The sequence below is a fragment of the Scleropages formosus genome, chromosome 6, assembly GCF_900964775.1.
Source record: "Scleropages formosus chromosome 6, fSclFor1.1, whole genome shotgun sequence".
In the NCBI taxonomy this organism is placed as follows: domain Eukaryota; kingdom Metazoa; phylum Chordata; class Actinopteri; order Osteoglossiformes; family Osteoglossidae; genus Scleropages; species Scleropages formosus.
The window spans coordinates 10,534,319-10,550,046 of NC_041811.1; the positions used below are offsets into that span (position 1 = coordinate 10,534,319).

General features: G+C 45.0%; 1 protein-coding gene across 1 annotated transcript in view; it reads left to right on the forward strand.

The window, feature by feature from the left end:
- LOC108927179 (pappalysin-1-like) overlaps positions 1-15,728 on the forward strand; it is an 83,158-nt gene that overhangs the window by 15,922 nt on the left and 51,508 nt on the right. The window contains exons 3-7 of the mRNA XM_018740292.2: positions 4,047-4,192; positions 4,648-4,941; positions 7,749-7,941; positions 8,340-8,461; positions 14,242-14,743. Coding sequence (XP_018595808.2) covers positions 4,047-4,192; positions 4,648-4,941; positions 7,749-7,941; positions 8,340-8,461; positions 14,242-14,743 — 1,257 coding nt within the window. The remainder of the gene's footprint in view (positions 1-4,046; positions 4,193-4,647; positions 4,942-7,748; positions 7,942-8,339; positions 8,462-14,241; positions 14,744-15,728) is intronic.

The following is a 15,728-nucleotide window of genomic DNA, read 5'->3' on the forward strand; positions in this document are numbered from 1 at the left end:
AGCAGCAAATATGTGCACATTTTTCCCCATCGTATATTTATGCACCTCTTTAAGCTCTTCATGGTCAGTGAACTCCTGCATGAAGAAGGCGCATCTTCTTCCAGTATATCCTACATTCCTTCCAGTATATCAGAGCACTGCACAGGTTGTTTACCAGGATTTATGATAAGAACTGTATCACTCCACCTTCCAGTTTACTGAAGTACATTTAAAGAGTTCTCCTGCAATTTGCATCTTGGCATCCAGTCTGTCCAAGAAGGCCGTTTTCAGTGCCGTCACTGGGCGATCGCAGTGGGAGTACCATGTGACCAAAAGACTGGTGATCCATCAGTCATCTTCGCTTCTTCTCTTCGACATCAACTGTTGGTTTTAGTTACATCTGGGGGAGCCCTGCAGTTTTAGTGTGTCTGCCTTCGGACAGAGGAGAGAAGTTTTTAAAAAAATTACTGCTGCAATAAAAGGATTGATGGATGATGGCTCTGAGGCCTGTGGTGTTGACCGAACTGGTGGCGGGATTGTTTAAGAGCCCACCAATTTATAGTGCTCTTGGCTGACAGGGGGGTGTTGCCGTGGCAACCAACCACAGCCCCACATACACAGCATGCAGGACATATGTACTTTGAGGCCATTTTATGAGCTTAAATGAATTATACATGGGTGAAAATGGATGAAGTCATAATCATGCATTTAATATGTATTAAATATAAATGCACTAATGCTGCGTTTTGAGCTCTCCCCGCCCGTTTGGGTGATGTGTGCATTTAGCAAAGCTATATTTATATATGTATATTTTATATATATATTACCCACGAGGTCTTGCAGAATAAGAGCACATCCGTTGTGAAAGGAAATCTGGACATTTTCTAGCAGGACACCCTGTAGGGGCATAGGCACCAGACTGAGCTGTGGCTCTGGAAGGATGTTCGCTGAGGGTCACTGCAGGTGGAGTTACTCAAAAGGTAATGTAACCTGAAGCTCAAATCAGTGATGACAGAAGCGTAGCTTCAGTGCACCTCCCCCCCCACCCTACACACACACACTGCCTAAAATGCTCCTTCAAACAGTACAGAACATGCATTTTTGGATACACATAAGTGCACGGTTTTTATGGTAGCTCCATATCCATGTCTGATTTGTGTTTTGTTTTTGTATTGAAACCAGAGGATTTGATTTAATTGAACTCAGGCTGTGTGGCTTTGACTCCCTCCGCCGGGGGGATTTTTGTCTGTAGATGACGTTCTCATTCTCCAGTTTTTACCTTATGACCCCTTCTTCCCTCTCTCTGCAGCCAAACTGGACATTCTTCAGACAATTAGGATGGAACACATATATCACCTTTTCTCCACGCAGGTCTATCCGAGGTGCTGAGGAGCATCTTAGGTTTCAGAGACTTGACTCCGTCGTGCAGCAATTTGTTGTTTTTTCTGTAAAAGGCAAAACAGACCTTGTTTCTCTTGATTCTGTGCAGGCATATAGTTGAAGGCGGCATTAATTAAAATAATGCATGGAGAAAACCCAGTAGCATTAACGTTAAGGCTGCAGATGATCTGAAATACTGAAGTTTTTGTTTTTGGAATGGTATACTTATCAAGAAACATCTTTGAAAAGGCCTTGTGCAGCCAACCCAGTGAGTGACCGGTATTGAAGTAAATTAAATATCCAAAACGGTCTTGGTTTCCTCTGGTCGTATAAACGTCCTCCTCCAGTGCGGAATTGGTGTAGCGTACACCGAATGTATGGTATATATCACTCACTGTGGCGTAAACTCTTTATTTAGTGTCCCGTTCTTATAGCATACCCTTAATTTTAGTGCGCCTCGTTTTATTTTCACTGTGGACGCCCATAAATTGTGCACAATTCAATGCATGCTTTCTCCAGCACGTCTGTCAGCGCGCACTTTATTTGTATACTTTGCGGATACACTTCTTTTCTGAAGTGCAGTTCCTCCAGCTGGCACTTAATCAAAAGAAAACATTTCCCCGCTGTTGTGTTTTATCTTTGAAAGGGTCTGTCATATCTCAGCCATGAACTGGCGAAGCATTTTGTACTTGTCAACAAGAGGGAAGTAATCACAACAATGTGTACGGGGCAAACAGAAAAATTGTGCTATTAATCGACAACAGGTCATTGTGAATGAGTGGCCTGCTGTAGCTGCTGGATGCAGCACGTTATTGTCTCGGAAAAGGAAAGACAGATCCGGCATCTTTCCGACATCCTTTGCGTAACGTGTCAAATGGTGATAAGCGTAGCTCGTCCAAACTCTCTTGTCAGTTCCCATTGTACAGAAAGTTATTTATTCAACCTGTGCGAGCTGATACGTTGCCACGCTACACCGGATGGACATTATGCAACTTCAGATCTGAAGAATTTACCATCTTTCTTTGGAATTTTGTGTCGCTCCACCCTCACAACAAGCACACGGAACCACATGGCCAAAACAGAAGATGACAAGATTTTAGTCTTGCTGGCATTATAAAAGGAACGGAACTTCATATTGTAACGACCCGCATTACTGGGAGTTTGAGCGGGAAAATGGGCTTATTGTGAACAGTTGAATTGTGGGTAAAATGGAATTGTGTTCAACCGCTGTGGGGACTCAGGGGTAATATAAGGGGGTGAGTGTCTGTTGGTTAGGGCAAAGGGAAAAAAGGCTCAAGGGACAGCAAGCAGGCTGAGACGGCTGGTTTTAGGTGCGGCTCCTTGAGGAAAAGGTTTCCTTTCATTATGAGCATTATTTCCTTGTGTTTGCACTGATCCCTCCTGCTGTGTGCCGCTGTTCTAATAAATGTTTGTATTGAACGCTATCCGTGCGTCCTTCTTCATCCCAACCGAACCCGGAGTGCGGCTCATTGCAGTGTTCATTTAGTCGCGTGTGACGTGTAAGTGGCTGGACGAAGTGCAGATTGCTTTGAGAGCTTGACAGTTAGCAGCTGGTCTGTGTGGGAAAGCCAAAAAAGAGGGATGCTGGGAAAGGCGGTTAGGTTCCCTGTGCAACTACAGGTATTTTTCCTTGTCCTCTGTCCATATGGCAAATAATTGACTTAATGTAACTATAATGTAACAGTGTCTATGCAGTATGTACTGGTATACCAACCAATCAACCAACCAACAACTGTTAACAACTGCTGATCCCGAGCAGGGTCGATGTGAGCCGGAGCCTATCCCGGAAACACAGGGCGCAAGGCTGAAGCGGGAGGGGATACACCCTGAGCGGGATACCAGTCCATCGCAAGGCTGTACTGGTATACACATGCCTCAAGTTTCAGAACTGCCCTTTTCGAAAATCCATTTCTCATCCTACTGAGAGACCGATAAAAATGGTTTTGCTTCAGGCAAATACTTGAACACAAGTATATTTAGACAGGGTGGAAGTGGTAAATGAAAGCAAATGCATTTCTGTCTGGAGTTTCACTTATATCATTAGAAGCAAATTAACTTCTCCATGCAAACCTTTGTCCTTTGGATGTCTGAATGTGACATTAAAAGGGGGCGTGGTCATACATTTATAGCCACATTCGAAAAGGAAAGAAAAAAGTGTATGAAAATCAGTCTGGCGTATTGCTGCCACCTACTGGAAAGATTGCTTTAAATTTTTTTAATGTTTTTTTTTTTTCCTCATTCTGTGAAAGTGCAAACCTTAGTCAGAAGATGACAGCATGTTTGTTTTTCAAAGAAGCACCTAAAATCAAGGATTCTTACGTAACATATGGCAAAATTTTGACGTTTAAGTATAAATTACACGTACAAAGGGAGTGACACGTAGCTGTATTTTTGGGGTGTCAAACCCACTTAAAATCTCCTCTTGCTGACACTGTTGTTGAAGAAACGGTGCAGGCATTGTGTGTGTAACAGGGGAGAGATGCGGCACAAGTCGGGTTGTAGATGGTGGCTGTTTCGGGACAGATCCGTGCTGTGCGAGCTAATATGCTCCGTGCCTATCTCTTTTCTGACGTCAGTCGATCATCGAAAGCACGTCTGAATTAAAGAACCGCCCTGGAGTTAGCTGCTCCGCTCAGATGTGCCATGATTCCTGTCCCTGTCTCCAGGGCTTACTTGGACGTGAAGGAGCTGAAAGAGATCTTGAAGCTGGATGGTTCCACACACCTCAATGTCTTCTTCGCCAACTCCTCAGACGAAGACCTGGCCGGGGTCGCCACTTGGCCATGGGACAAGGAGGCCCTGACACATTTGGGTAATAAGAAAAAAAAAACTCATTCATGTCTCCCTCCCTGTGTGCTTGTTGGTTATTATAGGGCAATAAAACAGTCAGGTGTCTGTTTGTGCTAAAAAAGCCCTTTTTTGAGGTCCTCCGAGTCTGTTTGTGGTTAGTTTTCCCTTACGTGTTCAGTGTTCGAGCCCAGACAACCAGAGCGAAAACAAACTTCTGCAGTCCAGGAGAATGTGTCTGTTGCCATGTTTCGTCGAGGGGCATTTTTGGTTGTCTTTTTTCTCGCTTTCCTCAAATTTATGCTCTGTGCTTTCTTCCGGTGAGTTATGGCTTGGGTCCCTGCTGCATGTTAGCTGTGGGGTCCATCAGTAAAAATCGGGCAGATTATCTTGCATCAATTCCGCTCTTGGTTCGTGTCTGACTCCGTGTAATTATAGGGGTTTAAACTCCTCCCCCTTTCTACCCCACCTCCTTTGTAGGTGGGATTGTCCTGAACCCTTCCTTCTACGGCACTTTTGGCCACACCCACACCATGATCCATGAGATCGGCCACAGCCTGGGTCTCTACCATGTCTTTCGCGGAGTCTCCGAGGTGGAGTCCTGCAACGACGCGTGCCTGGAGACGGAGGCCTCCCTGGAGACGGGCGATTTGTGTGCCGACACCAACCCCACACCCAAGTACAAGCACTGCCGGGACCCTGAGCCCGGCAACGACACCTGCGGCCGTCGCCACTTCTCATACACACCGTTTCATAACTACATGAGCTACACAGGTGAGGGAACACATCTGTGCACCCAGTCTCTGTTCACAGTCATAATACAATTCAAAGACAGGAGACAGTAATATTACAGCATTGGTCAGCACAATGGTTTAGGAACTCCTATTGTTGCTGAAAGCCTGATTGTTAAAATGCCATTAAGAGGAGGCGGAGCTTGATATTAAAATTAGTTTCTTGACTGATTATTCACACACACACACACACACACACACACACACACATTGTCTGAAACCACTTGTCCCAAGCGGGGTCGTGGCGAACCAGAGCCTAACCCAGCAACACAGGGCGCAAGACTGGAGGGGGAGGGGACACACCCAGGACAGGACGCCAGTCCGTCACAAGACACCACAAGCGAGACTTGAACCCCAGACCCACCAGAGAGCAGGAACAGAGAAAATATAAATACACACACACACACACATTTTCAGAACCGCTTGTCCCTTACGGGGTCACGGGGAACCGGAGCCTACCCGGCAACACAGGGCGCAAGGCCAGAGAGGGAAGGGGACACACCCAGGACGGGACGCCAGTCCGCCACAAGGCACCCCAAGTGGGACTCGAACCCCAGATCTACCGGAGAGCAGGACTGCGGTCCAACCCACTGCGCCACCGCACCCCTCAAAATATAAATAAATTAATAAATTGTTACACACTAGACTGCATCAGTTTTTGGATAAAAGCATTTGCTAAGCCACTTCTTTTAATTATTATTATGCCAACATTTTTTGTAAGCAATAATTTTATCAGTTTATACAGCTGGATAATTTAATGGAGCAACTGAGACTAAGTGCTTTACTCATGAGCTCTGCAGAATGGGTGCTCCACTTTCTCCTGTGACTTGGATTAACAACCTTCAACTTTTTAATATTTGTTATTTAGCTAACACTTTTCTCCAAATTGACTTATAGTGTTGTTTTTTTTTTTTTTGCACATTCGGTCTTTTACAGCTATTTATGACTGAAGCATTTTTACAGCTACGTGTTCCTTTTTAATTTGGAGTAAGCCCCACGCTCAAGAGCACTAAAGTAGGCATTCGAACCCATGTGCTATGGTTGAAAGGTTAAAACCAGCGCACCACCTGCTGCTCCCGTAATTTACATTTCTATGCCATAACAGCTTGGCTGCCTTCCGTCAGTAACAAAAATGATTTATTTTTTGTGAAACTTAAAGTAGTCTTATAAGACTATATGGACACCCTGCACCCTGTGACTGTAAAGCCTGTTCCAGCACAGCTTGTGGGTCTGCTCAGCATGCAGGCAAGTGAGTGTTACACGGTAGTGCTCCTTTCAGGACGATGGGGGCTTTTTCGGCTCAGCTTGTGCTGCGGAGCGCCTTTCTGCCGTATAAGGGTTGTTTACACTGATGGGAATTACCCCCTGGGCAATACAAAGACAGCACACAGCTCTGACTGGGGAACATGGAATGCCAAGGCAATTAGCCAACCATTTCTACAGAGCCGCTATTTGCTTGTCTTAAACTCGTTATTGGAAATACTTTCTTCAAGCAGCTATAGGCCAATTAAGCGGAAATTATATAAAATAGTTTTTGAACAAACCCTATAAGTGGTTACCGGACATATGGCTCCATGCTAGGTTTGCTTTTTGATTTTAATCAGATTATTTTTAATTTGCTGTTAAAATAAGCTAAAGACCACACTGCAGAGTTTTTCAGTCGTTTTATATAACATACAGAAAAAAAAAATCACAGAATTAAACCCTCATTGTGCCAGTATAAATATAATTTCAGCTTTAATATATTGATCACGGAAGACAGTTTTAAGGTTTAAGAGCTGCTGATATCCTTAAGAGAAAGTTAAAAATTGCTGGGACAACTAATGAGCCATTTTTTTCCACAGTGGTAAAAGGTACCAAGTTATATTTGTGGTTTGGCTTTGCGAATGAAGATTTAGGAAGGGGGCTGCCCATTTCTGCTGCAAGCTCGCTGGTGGCTGATGAGGGCAAACCAAGTTATATACACACAGACAAAAACACACACTTGTACACACTTAGACGTGGGCGAGTGCGCACTAACCTTGACCGAGAGCCCTGCAGGTCCCTGGTGCGCCCGCCGGAATGTCTGTCATGGGAAAGCTCGCCCTGGGAGACGTAGACTGTGACAGGGACAGGGCTCTTTGTGGAAAGATAAGCAGGTGCTTCTGATGTTCTCGTGGGAGTTCACCTGAGAACCTGAGCCACGCTGGAGGGTGGGGGTACAGGTAGGGGCTGCATGCTGGAGTGTGAGGAAGGTCTAGACTCAGAAAAACACATTATGACCATGTCACCTTGAACCTTAATGGGAGGGGTGGTGCACGCCCTCCAGGCAGCACCATACATATGCAAGATCATTTCCCAGTCTTTCATGTTAATTACTCACTGGGCCCAACATATTTTGTGTTCTCCATTATTGTTTCTGACGATTGCACTTCTTTGTTGAAGGTAATAGAGTAGTCAGAGCTGTCTGCTTTCAGGCTAAGGGTTTGAATTCATTTTCCCTCTGTAGAACCGTTGAAGAAGGTACTTACACTTTTATAATTTTATACAGTGAACATTACTCAACTGTATTAATGAGTGAATGATTGTAAGTTGATTATTATATGAATGTAGTGTAAGTTACCTTGAAGGAAGCTGTCAGATAAATGAATAAATAATAAACTGGACCAGTTAAACCAAGGTTGAAAAAACAGCGTACAAGGAGACATATGGTATGAGTCTGTGACTTCTGCCTTGAAGTGTCTATTTTATTTTATTTTAATTCTTGAGGAATTTCTATCCATCCTGTTCTTGTCCTACACGCTCCTGAAGATGATGACTGCACGGACTCCTTCACTCTGAACCAGGTGGCAAGGATGCACTGCTACCTGGACCTCATCTATCAATCGTGGCAGATGGACAGCCGGCCACCACCAGTTCCACTGGCACCCCAGGTGGTGGGGCAGGAACAGGACGCCATCACGCTCGAGTGGTTCCCACCCATCACAGGCCACTTCTACGACAGGTGAAAATGAGCGCAACGAGGCCAGCGGTGCGACAGCCCTTAGTATGTCTTTGCTTGTGTTTTGACTTTGCTGGGCTGGTTCCTGGGTGGTTTTTTGAGGAAGCAGGGAAGGGGGTCATGGCTCTGAATAACCCCGGAAAACTCATACTGATGCCAACCCAAAGTTTAGCTGTCCAAAAATGCAACTTCAAAAAGACTGTTAATATTGACCCATGAATTGATAGGAAACATGAACAGTAAACAATTTAAACCTTGAAAAACCATCAAGCTGCATTTTGAAGGTACAGGAAGAAGACGAAGTTGACCAGAGCAGTCTGAGCGGGCAGTGGGCTGTGTCTGGAGATCTCTGTGTGGAATGTATCTAAGTTGGTTCCTGTCGCTGCCTGTTGGTTTCCTAGAGAAGTGGGATCAGTGTGTGACAAGTGCACAGAGGGGAGGGTCCTCATGCAGTATGCCTCCAATTCCTCCTCACCACGTCCATGCGCCCCCTCGGGACACTGGAGTCCACGTGAGGCCGAAGGTAAGATCATCACCACGTCTCAGCCTTTTGCACTTTGCCTTTGTGACCCTACCTTCATGGTCCTCTTAGCTGATGTCTGGTTGGGCAAGACAGGTGATCTATCAGGGTGCATCCGGGTAAAGGGAATTCGTATCTGTGGCCCACAGGCTGTCGCAGGCAAATTGCTACCATAGACTTAAAAGCACACCACTAAAGACAAACTCAGTTACCGGTGGTATTTGGAGCTGGGAGGCTAGACAATGTGGCAGCGTGTCCAATTTTTATCACTCACAGTCTGGCTGCCTGAATGGGGTCTACAGTTTCTGCTCGAGAGGCATGTCCGGGCTTGCCCCTGCCGTCGCATGGAAACTCTCTCTTCTCCCCCCCGTTGGAATGATTCCCTCCCCCCACCTACCATATCTCCCATTCCTTGTCCTCAGGACTCAGACCATAAGTAAAACTCAGCTTTCCCCCCCTCCCCTGTTGTACCCTTCTTTGCAAAAAAGTTGACTCATGCCAAAATGGGACACTCCAAGGTCCTGTGGGATGATTTTTTTTTTGCAAAATATCCTCCACACGTGCCTTGCATCCTCACGTCCACTTGTTTCTGAAAGTGTTGGCCTTATGAGAACCAGCTCAGGACTGTCCTCGTAAATCTTCACTGCTTCATGCTCTGAGGAGCTTCACTAAGGGAGAGGGAAAGAACGAGGGAAGGGAACATACACATACAGACACACATATACACATGCACATCATGCATATGTGAGAAAGCATGAGGAAATGTCCTGAAGCGTGGAACGCAAATTAGCCTGCAGTTGGCGATGCTCACGAGATGGCATTGCATAGCTGATGGAGAACTGGGAGGCAGGTGTTGTACATGGGAGTTTGAGAATAAGAACAAAGAATCTGTCAATTAGATTTACCCATCTTCAAATGGACCTGCCTTTTAGTTTATTAGTCCATGAGACCCCAAAACCAGGGTCCTCAGGTATGACCTAAAATTAAACTGTTTGTCTGGAATCACAACTGACCCCACACCAGGTGTGGACAGCAGTAATTGAGATCTAGTTCAGGCTAGCTATGAGGGGAAAGTGAGTCTTCAAGGGTGTTACAATTGGGATGTCAACTGTCTCTGGGTCTCTTGCATTTCTGAATGTATAATCCCATGAAGTATGTTTCAGTAATGGTATCTACTCCATAACCTACAAAGGGTCCACAGTCTACAAATTCCCGAGTGTGTTTGAGGAACCCGTAAGTCATTGTGCAGGTTGAGGATAATCACAAACACCTTCTGGAGGGTGTTTCATGTGTCTGTGCCTCAGCAAATACTATGTTTCTCTGTAGAAGCCTCTGAATTAAAGCAGAGTGATGAAATTGCATGGTTGCTAACATTACAGCCGAACAAATCAAGGACCTTGTCATCATTGTCAAAACCTCTGTAATGACACTTCACATGCATGGCTCCATTCTCTATATTTCATTTGATAAGCCCCTTGATCCCTTGACAGGCCTCTGCTTTCAGTCTAGGTTTCTCTAAAACTGCAGGTTGAGTGACGCCATAGTTGACTGTCTTGAGCACTCCTTCCTTCTCCATCCTTTTCCATTTTCTTCTGAAAGCCTTGGTTAGGTGGTACTCCCATCTTAGGGACAGCCTTCCTCGCCTTATTTAGCTGTTGCATGCCATTACTGGCCCTGGTGCTCTTTTATTCTTGCTATGTAACCTGCCCATCTCTTCTTACCGTCAAATAATGTTTCTGCAAGTTCTTGATTCCTGCTTTTCTTAGTATTGGTGGGTGACTAATGTGGTCCATGTTGTTTATGTTACAAATACTTTCTTCTGTTGCCCATAGCAGAATGTAGATAATGAGGTATTCCATGTTTCACAGTTATAGGTTTGTGTGGGGAGGATGTAGCTGTTGTGCAGACAGGTGACCATCATGCATCACAATTCTTTGTCCTTAAGAGTGACATGGCAAACTCTCTACTGCCTTATCCAGTGAGTACTCATGATGTCTTGGCTCTTGGTGATTCAGAGATCCTTTCCATAAAAATTCTGAGAGCTGGTTTGCTGGATTCTTTAGTTTCATGAAAACAAGCTTTGCTGAGTCTGAGTAAGTAAGCAAGAAAAAATAAATGCTTTTTATGCACTGCAAGTGGTCGTCAACATTTTTGACATTCCGTTGAGAACTCGGAATCTGAAGACCAGTGCGAACGAGGTCCTCGAGACACCACCATTCCTCTAGAGAATTAAAAAGAAGTCCTTTCTGTCTCTCTGAGGGTTGATACCATGCATTTAATTACACGTTTACAGTACATTTTTTACCCCATTGTGGTGGTAAGCTAAAACAACCTGATTAAAGTCTGTAGCTGTACATTCCTGGAATAATTGATCATAGCAATCAGTGGTTTCTCTTAGGATTTGTACTGTCACAGCAGAAACTCTGCCCTCATTTGACCTCCACCCACTCTTCACCACCCCCCCCCAAAAAAAATCATCAAACAAAATGTTTTGTCCTAGTTAAAAAAGCCACTGTAAAGTTCATGCCAAAATGTAGAAGCACAGCAAAGCCACAGATTCGGAGAAACTGACTTGGACACAAGGGCTCTGTGCCTGATTGCCCTTGCTGAGATGTTTTTCCAAAAGTGTTGTATCCTTTGCCACAGCACCACCTCCCCCTGGTTCTCACGTGAGGTCTCCAGTAGCGCAGAGAACCGGGAAATCCTTGTGTGTGTGGCCATGCTGAGCTTGGGGGGTGGGGTTCTTGGTTGTCTCGGGTTCTCCCAGAGCCAGCAGCATGGCAGATTTTTTTCTTTAATTTTTCTAGTTGTTGTTGTTGTTGAGTTCTTCCATTGCCTTGGTGGGAAAACCTCATCCGGATCGAACAGTGGATTTGGAGGAGTACCAGATTTCATGGGGACATCACAGGCAAACAACCCAGGGTCCTGAAACAGGGACTTGACCTCCAAACCGTTCATCCCCCGCAACCACTCTGTTAGACATGTTGGTGAGCATTCTTTGACATCTTGATCAGTTGCCAGTGAGTTTATATACCAGAGCTCAAATATCAACCTTGATATAATTTTGATGCAAATGCTATAAGATCCCAAGTGTAAAAATCTGACGCACATAGATGAGGAAGGCAAAATCTGTGCCCCTGCTGTTATGACTGCTACAGTTCTCCCTAGTGTGTTTTCTTCCACCTTGTTGACTTTAACATCACGCTCTTGCGAGAATACACACTGTAAAGGTTTTCCTAGTCATGTGCAACAACAAGACCTGTGACTTGTCAGATTGTTGAACCCTAAACCAGAGTGTTGTGGTTTTAAAACCACAAGGGAAACCTTGCGGTTGCACCCTCGAGTCCTGCTGTGAAACTAGGTTAATCAGTTTCAATTGGGTTCAAACCTAGGCTAATCAGTTTTGACTCAGTTCAGCACTTTAAGTAGTCTTGGGTATGGCTGCCTGCTCATACCACTCTGTTCAGTGATTTGCGTCAATCCCAGAGGTAATCTTTCTTCAGAATTTTATCTGAGTTACATTCCAGATCTTCTTATTAGACTAGAATGAGTGTGTCTGTCAGACAATACATTGGATGCCTGGACAGTTACCAACATGGATGGATGGAAGAAATAAATGGCCAATGACAGATTTTTTTTTTTCTTTACAGAGTGCAGTAGTGTTTGTAATATGTAAAACTATCATTCTCAAAACTTTATTTAATGTGAACTTTATACATGTGCATTTATGAAATGTCAATGTGACCGAGTATCATTAATCAAAATGACTAAAATATTAGATAGAGTCTATAAGGTAATAAATGTATCAACAGCATTAAGAGAAAAAGCTGCTAATGAGACTTTGGATACATGGCTTCATGCCCTCAACACTTATACTACCATTTTCTTTGCAGACATATTCTGTAAGATTGGAAAATCCTCAGGCTTGAGATTGGCAAGTCCTTGTTCCCACGGTGTGCCAGGAGTTTGGGGTGGACAGGCAAACGTCAGGCGAAAAACAGAGAGCAATTAAATTGGAATTTGCCTAGAAGCCTATGCGCTGTTTTTCTAGAACAAGTACCTTCCTAGACAGCCTAATTCTCTGCCTGGATTTATTAACTGATCAAAAAAGCAATATGCAGATTTGTTATAGAAATCTGAATGGTCTGGGTCTCCTTCAATGTCCTCTGCTTACTTGGGGAGGTGACTGCAGCCCGCATTCCTGAATTAAATCTCTGTTTATTGACCAAAGCATGACTTTAATGAAAATTTCAGATGAAGACCCTCAGAGTTATTGTCTTTGGAGCTTGTGTCGACAAAAACCTAGATCTTGTTCTGTCCAGCCAAGGCCTCATAAACCAAGTCTTGAGTTTTTATTTTTTTAAGTATTGTCTCAAAAGTTGCAAAAAGGAAAATGTCCTGCCCAAGAGGGTGTCTGGCCTCAGAGACACCTTAAGGCCCATAAACGTCCCATGCCCTGTCTAAATAACCTTGCTTGCCGCCATGCAGTAGTGCCTTGTCTACTCTTCAGATCATTGTTAATTGTTCTTTATTTCATGACAATTCATAGTTGAGCACAATGTTTCCCTTGTAATCCAGGATGACCTCAAAGGATACTTGTACGTGCACTGCTGGCTGATGCTAATGCATAACATTATGATGATTTGAAAATCTCAGTAGGTCCCTTTGTGATGCATAAGATACTAATAACACTCTGTTCCGACAAGGACCTGTGTAAACATTAGCAAAGTTACACATACTACCAACAAATTGTGGAGAAAAACAGTTGAAAAGCAGAGAAACCAAAACAGTGAGTGTCTCAAATCATAATTTTTCACCAGTTATCTCTGCTCTGGCCACACACATGCACACACTTACGGTAACAAATGTGTGGAGATAATGTAGCTTGGGAGCTGGTTTTGTTGCTCAATTGATTAAATGTTGGATTTTTGTATGCTTCCCAGAAATGAGGTTAGCAAATGGACCTTGCGGTTGCCAGTTTGGAATTGCACAAAAGAAAGAAGGAAAAAAAGAGAAAAGCATGGAGAAGACAGCATCTGCTTGATCAATGCATACGTCAGTCCAAATAACGGGAGCCCGCCACTGCCTCTGAGTATAGGTCGGCCTAATTGCGCCACCGGAGTGAACGCCCTTGCACAGGGCCTCTCGAGAAGCACTGCGGGCTGGCGCTGGCTTTTGCAGTGCACTGGGTTGACAGCGCTGTGCTTGGGGTGGGGGCAGTGTGCATGAAAAATGTGGGTGACGTTTATTAACGCTAAGAAAACAGTGAGAGCGAAAGCTGGTTTCAGCCACTGTGAGTCACATGAAGAAGAGAGGTTCCATCTGGATCTTGGCCTTCCTGCCAGGACCACCTAGTGGCGGGGGGGTGGGGTGGGGTGCTTCCCTATGAATTCGATGAGTTACTGGAAGGCAGCCACTGGACTAAGGGTGCAAACTTGCCACGAGTGCTCCCATCTGTCCATGTGTAACACATACGTGTGTCACTCAGTTAAGGACCCATGTTCTCATTCAATAGGGTATGTATTGGGTTTGTGTTGGGCACTTTAGAGCACCATTGCTGGTTTTATAATTTTGCGTTTGCCAATTAATGGGGCTGTTTGTCTGACCTGCATGTAGTAAAAATTGAGACTTTAGTTTGTAACCAGTCTTTTGCTGGTTCCTTCTATTCTGTCCTTTATTAATGTGATGATGCTAACTCCTTGTTGATGATAATAACTTGTAAAGTTGCTAGGATGCAATATTGAAGGTCCTTACTCTCGACCCTCCACTCTGCCTTTCCCCAGGCCCTCCAGATGTGGAGCAAGCATGTGAGCCCAGTGTTCACACCTGGAGCCCCAACGCTGGCATGGAGCCCAGTACGGTGGGCTCTCCGCCATGCCCTCAGCAGGGCTGCATGCTCCAGCTGGAGTTTGCCCATCCGCTGGTGCCTGATACCCTCACAGTGTGGGTCACCTTCTACTCACCTGAGGAGAGCCAGCTGCCTGCCATCCACAACATTGTGCTTCTGACGGTGGGCGGTCGCAATGTCTCTCTGGGGCCGGCGCATGCCTTCTGCGACACAGCACTCACACTGCGGCTCTCCGTGGCCGAGGAGGTCTATGGTGTGCAGTTTTTCACCACCGAGCAGCACCTGGAGATCGACGCCGCTCTGCTCGCCTCAAAGCCCAACTGCCCACTTTGCCGGAACTGCCAGCCTCTCCTCTATCGCCTGCTGCGTCATCCGCCATTCCCTGATGCCCCACTGGGCCGTGACATGCCCGACTCCAGCCGCAGATATGTGGACAGGTGAGGGAGCAGGGTGGTCTCTCTGAAATTATCTTCCTACGTTACATACACAGCTACAGGCAGTCTAAGACTTATAGAGAGGTTTCTTTCATGGGCCCTCTCTGCAGCTTAATTTGTATAAATAATAACATACTTAAAACATGTCCATTCACAAGGTGCACTCTCCTAATTTGTTGGGCTGTCTCCACCTTGACATGCTGAGAGTGAGATCAATACTTTTGCTTGTGCTCAAGATCGCGAGCCGCAGAATTGTCTGTGTCTCGCTCGGTGAGGTAGTTGCTCATGGAATCATACAGTGAATTAAATGTATTTATTTTGTTTCGACTGCTCCTTGAAATTTAGCACGTCTAACTTCTGATATGTTGAGGACCGTCAGGAATCTTATCTCCAATGTGTCTATCTGTGTGCACATGTGCGCATGTGAGAAAGCGTGTGAGACCGCAGAGTCTCATCGGGACTCCATCTTATATGGCCATATCTTTCCAGAACAGGGTAGAAATTACAGCAGCTGTGACTTGGCAAGAGGGAATCAGAAAGGGAATTATGTGTAGACAGTACCAATAGAAAGTGTGAGCACCCCTGGGCAAACTGGGCAACACATGTATAGGATGAACTGAAGAGAAGAATGAAATCAAAGCACCCCCCAAATGTCCTACATCTCTGGGATTTGCTGCAGAAGAGACATGGCAGCTATTTCCTTATCAAAGTTGTTAACTGAATATCTCGTAAAAGTATTCATTTTTGTTAATTGAGTGTACTCAAACTTTTGACTGGTAATCTCCAAGAGTGTATATGTCTCCAGCTCACTTTAATTCCAATGTAAACCACACTGCTGTGTGTTGCATTCCAACATGTTGGTCACCAGGAGTGGCCTGGATTTGTTATCTTCCGAACAAACTGTGATGTCAACATTCTAGGGTTCAGCTGGAGTCACGTGAGAGAGTGAGAGCCTCATCAGGTCACTTGTGCAGAATAATGACATCTT